Source organism: Fringilla coelebs, assembly GCF_963513975.1.
Source record: "Fringilla coelebs genome assembly, chromosome: 6".
NCBI lineage: Eukaryota > Metazoa > Chordata > Aves > Passeriformes > Fringillidae > Fringilla > Fringilla coelebs.
In genome coordinates, this window is record NC_140034.1 from 10,351,288 (window position 1) to 10,361,900 (window position 10,613).

The 10,613-nt window shown below is 43.7% G+C and overlaps 1 protein-coding gene across 11 annotated transcripts in view; it reads right to left on the reverse strand.

Annotated features, from left to right (window-relative positions):
* Window positions 1-10,036, reverse strand: part of MARK3 (microtubule affinity regulating kinase 3) — a 62,131-nt gene extending 52,095 nt beyond the window's left edge. For 8 of the 11 annotated variants that reach the window (XM_084208447.1, XM_084208455.1, XM_084208456.1 and 5 more), the window contains exons 1-2: window positions 9,339-10,036; window positions 1,179-1,217 (exon numbers count right to left, since the gene is read on the reverse strand). In XM_084208447.1, the coding sequence (XP_084064573.1) occupies window positions 1,179-1,217; window positions 9,339-9,389 (90 nt within the window). In that variant the 5' untranslated portion in view covers window positions 9,390-10,036. The remainder of the gene's footprint in view (window positions 1-1,178; window positions 1,218-9,338) is intronic. The other 3 variants (XM_084208448.1, XM_084208454.1, XM_084208449.1) reach the window with 1 other exon arrangement.
* Between the last annotated feature and the right edge of the window lie 577 nt (window positions 10,037-10,613).

The window sequence follows — 10,613 nt, forward strand, 5'->3', positions numbered from 1 at the left end:
TGTTTCCCTCTGTAGAAATCCAGCCATTTGCAACCATATCTAATTTGGACTATATTCCACTTCACATAAATAAATCTATCAGCAAGTCCTTCCTCTGTCAGTTACATTATTATACTGAACAGACAACAAGCTTTCTAAAAACCACAGAAAACAGATTGTCCATTTCAACATGGATTTTCTTTTGCATATGGAAATGAAGAGCATAAACTCAAAACTGAGCGAAAGTGTTCCTCCCAGCCTAGTCATTTTCAAGAAGCTGTGATAGGCAGATGGAAAGCTAAATGGTGTAGGCAAAAAGCAAAATATAGGTGGTCCAACAAAAGCTCAAATCATGCATTGGCTTGTACAGCATCTGGCTGTGCTCAAGTACTTCCCAGGGCATTTTCCTCAGCAAACAGGTCAACAGTGCCAATCTCAGCCCAGAAAAATTTCAATAGCATCATCCTCTGCTCTCCAAATTGAGATGAATGTCATTTGCTTTTCCCTCAAATCTCCAGATTTTGCCTTCCTCACTACACTGACCCCCCAAAACTCAGTTCAATTTCAGGCTTCTTTTCCAGATCCACATTTATATGGTTTCAAGAAGATACGGGCTTTGTCTTAAAAACATAAAATTTAAAATCAGCATGTGTTCATTTGTAATAAGTTTCCATACATTGTGGTAGGTGAGTTGTATTTCCTGGAGGTGCTTTCTGTGTAAGAATTACACTTGCTGATGAACTCACCATGGCTGAGAGATTCCCAAAATATCTGTCTTCATGTAAAGCAAGACCATTACACTGTAGAGGGAAACTGAGGCAAGGAGATGGGGTACTTTGTGCAACTTCAGGTTTGCCCATCACCACCTCTTTTAAAAGAAAAATTTCCTGAAATCCACTCATGACAATAAAGCACTTTTTTCCATATCTTGGCATGCATCAGGTTGCATTTAAAAATCTTTTAGATACTTTAAATGTTTGTTCTTTTTTTGCACCGTCCATTTTCAAGCTAACAGGACAACCTTTGTCATTTAAAAAAACCCCAAAACAAAACATTCTCCTCCTCCCCTCAACCCCACCCTATTATTACTCAACCCAGAAGGAAATGAAGTAAAAAAATCTCCATTTGTGAGAGACTTTACTGCAAGGGAGGGACTGAACCCAAGACCAACTACGTTTGGAACACAACACAAAACCCACCTTTTCGCAAAAGCCTTCCCCCAATGATGAGCCGACATCCTTTCATAGCCAGATAATGATTAGCATGAAGAGAAAGAAAAAAGAAAAGGAAAAAAAGTAAAAAGCAAATGAAATATGAAGGTGTCAACAACTGAGATCTTTTTGGTAGATGTTAGTTTTATCCAGCATCTGTATGGTTTCAGATATCTTAACATTCAGAGAATTAGAAACACACAGGGCAGGGGATGACTAGTATCACAGTTCTTGAACTGCTTAAGAAGGTGCCAAAAGTTGAGGAAAAAACCTGAAAGAAACAGAATCTGATATCCATTCAAAAAGCTAAAAAACAGTAAGAAATCAGAATGTCCAAGACCTGCAAAAATCTATGTTTAATTACAGTAAATAGGAAACTCTTTCTGAAATGTAGGGGACAAATGGCATCAACTTTTTAAAAGTATTTATTTAATTAAATAGTGAGAACTATCTTATCATCAGCAAAAATGAACTAATAAAATTTAATCTTACTGAAGTCTCTAGGAATGTTTATTACCTTAGCTGCTACCTAACCTCTGCATGAAATACTACAAAGTGATATTATAGAATTTATTGGAAAGCTGTCAGACCAGTAACAATCATGACAGCCTTGTTTCATTCTTAATTGTAATAAGAAAAAACTGTACTTAAAGCCTATACCTTATAATGTTATTAATGTAAGCATTCCAGAACATGAACATTTGAGACACTAAATTGCTTAATTACCTTACAAGATATAAAAAAAAGGTAATTTCTGTCTACACACTTCCCACTAGCACTCTCATTTACAGAGAAACTTAACAGGAAACATACCATAGTTTGTTTTTTTTTTTAAAACTCCAAAATATTTTAAATCAAACATGCAAAGACTAAATTTCACCGCAGCCCTTCCCAACAATGTGTTGTATTTTATTTTCCATTCTCATTAGTATCTTTAAGAACACACAGACTGCTGAGTACTACTCAGTGTAAGAGCAAAAAGGCAGCCCTAAGGATATGCACAGAGGCAGCATCTTACTGAGCAAAGATATCCCTGAAACAGCACAGCAGGGCATCCTGCAACTGCTGACGAAGGAACTCTGCTGGAAAGTCAAAACACAGACTTACGTTTCTGGCAGCCACCAAAGGGTGTCACAGCAAACACTCATCCACAATTGTTTATATACCAGTTACTGCTCTGGGATTCCCTAAATCATCATGTATTATAAGAAAGTTCTCTCCTAGATTATAAAACAGGAATGCATCAGGTGAAGATGTCCTGTACTTGTCCTGATTTTACTTCCCTCCTACCAGTGACCAAGGCACAAATCAGGATATGAAGTGAGGTGGGTATTGTCAGACCCGGTATGCATATGTTGATGTTTACATAACCAATTATTTGGTTCCAACACATATAATTAAAAGGCAGTTTTTAGACTAGCTTACTCCATAATCAATCTTAAGGGTAAACAGTCATGGATTCCATCTCACAAAATTTTAAAAATTCCTTCCTAAGAAGGAAAATGCTATTCACCTAAAATGGCACTGAAGTTATCAACCCATGGTTTATTCACTGATGCAGGCTACAGCCCAACCATTATGGATGTTGTGATTGAGTGGAACAACTGAAAGGGTCAAAATTCATCAAGGGAGACAAGCAGACCTTCTAGAAATATAATATAGATGTTAAGGGAGAGAGAACACTTATTGGGATGCTTCCATTGTCAAAAGGGGAAGATTTCACTGCGCAGTTCTCAGCCTGTCACAGTGTTCATTCATGTAATTGGTATGACATTCATGAAAACGAGTGGCTCTTTTAATTAGGTCAGATCTGTCAAACCACCGGATTAAAGGGGGAACCTGGAGAGTAAACAGCCTTTAGCACATGGAAGCTATACCTCTGACACACATTCCTAATTCCTCCACACCTCAGTGGGGAAGACAAAATAAAAGAAAAAAAAACAGGAGTAATGCTCAAGGACATAGCAGATCCAGCTCAAAGTGAGGACAGCAATGGAACAGTCTACACTGAGCAGCCTGGTGGAGGGGGACAGTAGGGACACAGGACACTTTCACCTGGCAATGGAAACACTGCTACCCAAAGCAACACTAGCACACCCCTAATTCTGGCTACTGACCAGCAGTGGGAATTGCAGTGGGAATTGCTAGTGACAAGTGCAGCAGTGCCCTGAAGACCAGAGTGGGGAAGTGCTGACAGCCAAGCACTAACAGTTCTCAGCAAAGGCAGGATGCTCCCCCCACAGACATACAGGGTCTGGCTCAAGAGTCCTCCCATGCAAAACCACTACAGCCTCTGAGATGTGTTTGGCAGTATTTGGTTCATGCTCTATACACCATATGAAAGAGAGTGAATCTGTAATTCCATGATTAGCACTGAACAACACAACAGTGAAGAAATCCTGCTTATATAATCAAAAAGATAAGTCTGGTGCCGGTTAGAAAAGCTCTTTAAAAGCTCTTTTGTTGCTTCACATTATCAAGATCTGACATTCATCATATCTTTCCAGCCAAAGTTCCTTTACTGCTGATTAAAATGGATATTTATTGACATCAGCCTGGGGAATAATAGCTAAAGAGCCAACCATATTCTATTCTTCATCAACAATACTGCCAACTAAGTTGTTTCCAGAATCATCACTGTCAGTAATTACATGCTAAACAAAAAAGAAAAAACCCAACCACCTCACAGTTGGTTTTCAAAAACCACATTGAGCTTGCAGATAGAAAGCTTTGCTTAGGCTTTAACCCTGCAGGAACAAATTTTATTTGAAAGTCAATTTCTGTTTATATGTATATATACACATATTGAGCTCAGCATCTCGCTGCTTTATGGGGCAAGAATTCTTCCTAACCCAAGGGTTTCTTCCTCATCACAGGTGTGTGTACTCAGTATCTTTCAGGTTTGTTTTAAGAGCAGTATGCATCTATTTATCATATGTTCTAAAGAATTTTAGTGGCAGATGATCTCCACGCTAAGCAGAGCCAACCTTGATATGCCACGAGCCTAAAAAAAAAGTGACCTCCATTTTTGATCTGGCTGACACCCATGAGGCAGCATTACTTGACTGAGGAGAAGAGGAAGTTGCAGACACATGCTACTTATATATCATATGAAATGGAGATTGGGAGAGACAAATGCCTCCACTCTTTGAATTCCTTTGACTTGAGTCACCTGAGACATGTTGTCAACAGGAACTGTCCGCTTACACCAACATGAATATATCTTTTGGCTAGAACTAAAATGGAGAACCAAGCAGGTAAGGATACCAGGTGAGTGGGTAACAAAAGCTAGGAAGAGGACTGTGAAGTTCAGTGTACTAAATACTGTATTTCCTCTCATTTATTTTCTTTCAGCAATTCATGCAGCTGTGTTGTTTTTCAGACTGCTACTTCTAAGCCCGCAATATAAGCCACATTTGGCGGTGCTAATGAATTAAGTCTATGTAACATTTTCTGGAGTCAGGTCCTGCAACCTAGTTTTTCTGAGTTATTGAAAAAATGTAAGAAAGGGGGAAAAAAAGATTATTTCTAGGAACAAAACATCCCAAATTACACTGTTGTAAATATGTATCTGTTTGTAGTTGCGGCACAACTCAAGTTACCCTAGCCCTAGGGTGCTATGACTGGCTTAATTCAAACCAAAACAAAGCCACTAGGAAGCATTTCTAACCTTCCCCACCTGCACTGGACATTCTGTTTACAGCCACAGAATGGGGATAACTCCACTTTTCTTAAGAGTCGGATCAGAGCTGACCAGACTCATCTCACAGCCCTGTGATAATCAGTGCTGGCACAAACCGCGGGTGGGAAGGGGCACCCGAGGCTGATGCCCCCAGCAGCCTCCCATCAGTGTGAGCTGACTGAAACTAAGTGATTAAACCCACAGCACAGACTGCTCAGCACAGCTGAGAATTAAATGTCTCACTACAAAAATGTGAAAATACTAGCAGTTGATGACTTGCAATGTCATGCAGCCTCACCAGGTATTTTCTGAGGACACAGTACCAGGCCTATTGGGCATCAGCATTTTTTTCTGCTCTGGGGAATTTTGGCACTAAAAAATACATGTCAGGTGAATTCCTAAAATATTTTTTATTTCTAGTTATTTTGCCATCTTTGCCCAATTTAATTCAAACCAGAACATTTATTACAACTGGTGAAAAATATGGAATAGTGTAGATGGTCCTGTAGAAGAAAATCTGTCAGAAGTCCTGGCCACAGGAACGCTTGCCTCTTCAGTCCCTTCTTTAAAAAAACCCACAGGATTTCATGCTACGGAAGAAAGCATTCAAATTACAGATCTATCTGTAATAGGAGAAGACTGATAAATAATATATAGAACAATGCAAGCTTGCATATTGTCTGCAAATGCTCTAATGCATTTCATAGTTAATTGGTAATAAACCAAGACATACTGCACTTTCTCAGTATATTAAAATACATTTTTGTACCTAACTCTGCTTTTGCTAAATAATTTTAAATTAAAAAAAAAAAAAACACAACTAAAAACAACAAAAAGGGGTAGTACTTCTGCTGCACAGAATCCTTTTGTGCAAGCACAGTTGCCATCATGCTGGCATTTTTCAATAGCAAATTTTTCACATTAGGCACAGTCATGGAGATAAGAGTATATTTTAGTCTTGCTTTTCCTCAAATTATTTAAATATTTAATTCAGATTGGCCTGCAGAACCAACACATTCAAAAGAGTTACCCTTTTTCCCCCCCCCCCAAAAAACACAGTTGTGCAATGAACAGAGAGGTTTTAATTAAACTCTTTAATCCAAGATTTTTCTTTTCTATTTCATGCTGTTAAAAAAAGTAATCTTCCAACCTCCATACCACCTGTATTTCCTTGTTTCTATCTATAGTTTGCTATCATCTTCCCACTCTTTGAATATTTTTTTTAATGAATAGTTGTCCTACTCCTTACAATCTTGTTCCTTCTGCTCCTATTTCTTTGTCACTGGCTGTCCTCCATCCTGCCATATGCACATTCCTCTGTGACTCCTCTCATCTTTTGTTTTCCACCTTCTATCTTCCTTTTCCACTGTGTTTCCACACTCTATTCACCTCCATCTTCTCTCCCTTCCTTCTCATCACTAGTAAAACAGGTTTACTCATTCTTCTGTCATCTAAAGTCCTTCTTCTGTGTCTATCCTGTCTCCCAGATTTGCACGAAGGAGGTCTCTGCTGTCTCTGTTGCTTTCTTTCTCACATGCAGGACATATTTTTGAAAAAGACAGAGAAGATCTGATCCTGTCCTGCACTTCTGTCCCCTAAGCAGCTGGCAGCCACTGCTGCACAAGACATGGCCAGAGAGGAGCTGCTGTGTCTCTGCGGTGAGGAGCCAGCTCATCGCAGGCCACCAGCCAGCTTCCAACTGTCCAAGTGTGAAGTTCCTATGATCACAGATCATCTGGGATGCCTTTCCTCTCAAAACCAGGTGACTCGCAGCCAAATTCTTTAATCTCAAAGGCACTAAAAGCTTGGTAGCTCTCAGTAGCTTTTGGGGAAAGTCACTGTGACAGTATTTCCACTTCAGCATGTCTTGATAAGAAGCCTTAGGGAAAAAAAATAAAAATCAAGTACTGGCAATTACACTTTTTTATTCAACAGGACCTGCCAACCACTAAACGTGGTTAACTGCAAGCACAGACAATGATAATTTACACTCACTGTCATTCTGGAGACTAACTTCATTTTCAAAACTGCAAGTATAGGCATGGATAAGCTATGATCAGCACACTTCAACCAGATTCAACACCAGCCAAGCCTTTGTCAGCAGTGGTAACCTTCCAAGCAGAGAAAAGGCATTAATGGGGTCCACAACCATGGCCCAAAGGCTAGCTCAATGCCTTGGCACCTCCTAAGCCTCTTCAAAGAGCCCTCTGAATATTAACTAATTAGACTTCTCTTTTGTGAAAGAGAATGAACCAAGGCTCAATTTACCTGCCAACATAACACACCCAGATTTGGGGTAAAGAACAGTTAGTTGAAGTATCAAAATTATTGCATTTGGTATTAAAAAAGAGATCTGGTTTTCACAGTTATCAGGGTAATTCAGACAGACTAAATGTCAGATTTAAATTTAGTTTTTAAGCAAGGCATAATAAAATAGAGTTTGGTAAATTTCTAGATAGCTGATGGCCAAAACATCAGAGAGCTTCCTGAGGAATGTGGTATTGTACTGGGGAGGGCTTGGCTGACTGGATCTGGCAAGTACTTGGATTAATCATTCCCTGTCAATATCACTACCTCCAGGTATTTCTGTGGACACCAGCACAGAATACAGCAGTTTAAAAACATGCCTTATTCTAAACCTAAGGCAATTTATCTGCAAGCAAGACAATCCATGTATGTCAAATTATGAAGATAACTAAACAGAAGTGTTAGACCAATATTTTGAAGTGAGAACAAGGTGCCTTAAGTGGAAGACATGTAAAAACCTAACTTCAAGTGCTAGAACACACAGCTTGTGAATAATTATGTTTCCTAGAGCACATATTAAGTCTTTCCACTGTTAAGTTATCCACAGTAGAGTTTGAATTAATTGGGGAATCTGATCTGAACACTTTCTAAAATTATTTACTATGTGGCCTCCATACATTTACATGGAGCTTGAAAAGTCCAGTCAGGTTTGGTATAGACTAAAATCATCCAAATAAAATCTGCACAGTATTTTGTAGAGTATGTTTCAACTTCAACTCTCCCCATGGCATAGGAAGGGCTGCATAATATTTTAATTATTTTCTTCCACAAGACAGGAAGCTCATAGAGATTTTACAACCAAATATGCTTAGTTGGCTTTTTGCTCAATACAGCCCTTAGCCTGCAGGTTGCATGTAGTGCTAAAGCAAATAAAGATCACAGAAGTTAGAAGTGCCTATTATGTCAATAAAATCTAAATCCCTAGTAATGCAGTAATTGTTCCATGCAGCATGTTTTCTAACGCTTTGTCTGGTCTTGTTTTAAACAATGGGGCTACCATCACTTTTCTCAGACTATTTATGGTCTGGAACAATCCAACAGTTTTTCCTGATCTTTAACCAAAGTTTCCACCTTTTATGCTAGTCCAAAACACAAGAAGCCCTCACATACAGAAAAAAAAAAAAAAAAAAAGAAAAAAGAAAAGCCTCCTCCATCAAGCTTAGCATCTATCTTGCTATCTTGTAAAGAATATCAGATAGCCTTTACAAAAACCTGAATATAAAGTTCACCTATCAACTCATTTTAGACTACAGTGAGTGACAACTCCCTTCTGTTTATCATTTGGGGACATGTCATAGCCTATGCAGAAAAATGGTTAGACAGGATACACCAGGATCAAGTAAGTTTTAACTTAAGAGAAACACAGTTTCTATCTGCAGAAAGGGAGTCTCCTACCGAGCTTCGTTTGTTGCTATATGCTCATGTGGTAGGACTAGCTTATTTTTTATTCTTTCTTCCTTTAGCATACGACTTACGTGACTGACTTAATATTGTAAATAAAGTGTCAATTCCTAAACCTTGGCTTTGTCAAGGTAAAAAAAAAAAAAAAAAAAAAAAAGAGGAGGGTATTCGGTGGGAAGGGAAGAGGCTCCTTTGCGCAAAGGGTAATTCCAATAAAGAAACCCTTTTAATGTCATCTGAACAGGTGACTAGCCTAACAGCGTCACTACCATCGAGAACCCTGCAAATTAAGCAGGGAACAGGCCTATTATCTAGGTCACCTAGCCCACCCCTAGCCAAGCAGAATTATTCCCATCTGTTTACCAGAGGTTTATTCGGGTGCTTTGGCAGTAAGTTTGTATATCAGGAGAAGGCAGCAGCCCCCCAGCGCTCCCCTCCCCACCGCGGATCCCCGTTACCGACATAACCAACCCGATCTTCGCCACCCTGCGACACTCAAATAGTACCGGGGGAATTAAAGAGGGGACACCGGGCTTGGGAGGGGGAGGGATGCCCGTAAACGCCACGGAGCCGGCGAACCGTGCTGTGGAGGGGTTAAAAAAACAATCAATTCAGAATAAATCGGCAATTTGGGCAGCGTACAGGCGGCGGGCGGCTGCTGACAGCGCCCCGCGGGGCGATGCCCGCGCGGCGGGGCCGGGCGGCGCGGGGCCGGGCGCGGCGCGGTGCGGCGGGTCCCCCGCGGCCGCGGTACTCACATTCTCGGTGTCGCGCTCGTTCACCGTGGGCAATGGAGTCCGAGTGGACATTTTCCCTCACTCGGGCGGCCGCGGCGGCGGCGCGCACAGACACACACACGGGCCCCGGGCTGCGCGTCTGCTCCGAGATGGTGGTCGCAGGGAGCCACCATGAAGGACGAGGTGCCTGGCGGGGGGCGGCGTCGCGTCGGTGCCCCCCCACTAGATCCTCCTCGGGGAGCGGAGCGGCCTCGCCCCCTCCGAGTCCTTCGGGTTCATCCTACAGCCGGGGTCCGCAGGGGTCAGCAGCGTGCAGGGGGCCGCCTCATCCAGCGGGGAGGGGATGGAGCCGAGGGAAGGGATGGAGCCGGGGAAAGGGAGGCGGCGAGGGAGCGGCTCCGGGGGGGAGGGGGTGAGCGCAGGGCGGGCGGGAGGAGGCGGCAGCAGGACGCCGCGCAGCCCGGCTTCTCTTCGCTGCCGCCGGGGCACGGCTAGCGCAGGCCCGCCGCCCGGGGGGCTGCCCTCTCCTTCCCCCGCCGCGGCCCCGCTTCACCGCGCCGCCGCTCGCATCGCGGCCCGCCCCAGGCTCCGAGAAGGCCGGCGCTCCGCGGGCTGCGGACGCTCGGTGGGTGCCCGCCCGCCGCTCGCTACCTCCCTCCCTCCCTGCCTGCCCCCCGCCCGCCCCGCCGCCGCTCCCGGACGAGGCAAGATGGCCGCGCTGCTCCTCCGCGCCAGCCCAGCGCCGACATGAACCGGAAGGTCCCGCCCCTCGCCCGGCGTGTGCGGGGGGCCTCGGGGCCGGGACCGGCCCTGCCCTCCGTGCCGAACCCGCTGTCCTCCGGGGATCGGCCCCTGCCCTCCGGGGACCGGCCCTGCCCTCTGTGCCGAACCCGCTGTCCTCTGGGGATCGGCCCATGCCCTCCGTGCCGGCCCCGCTGTCCTCCGGGGATCGGAGCAGCCCCGGGGAAGCACGGCTTGGGGCGGGGTTCGCTTTTATAAGACCCCACCTGGAGCGCTGCATACAGTTCTGGTGTCCCCAATACAAGGAGGACATGGAACTGTTGGAGCAAGTCCAGAGGGGACTTTGAAGTTATTAAGAGGACTGGAGCATTTCCCCTACAAGGATGGAGAAAGCTGGGGCTGTTCAGCCTGGAGAAGAGAAGGTGGTGTGGGCACCTCAGCAACCTTCCAGTGTCTGAGAGGGTCTGCAGGGAAGCTAGAGAGGGACACTCCATGAGGAGCTGCAGTGATCGAGGAAGCAGTAATGGGTACAGATTGAAAGATGGGGAAATTAGA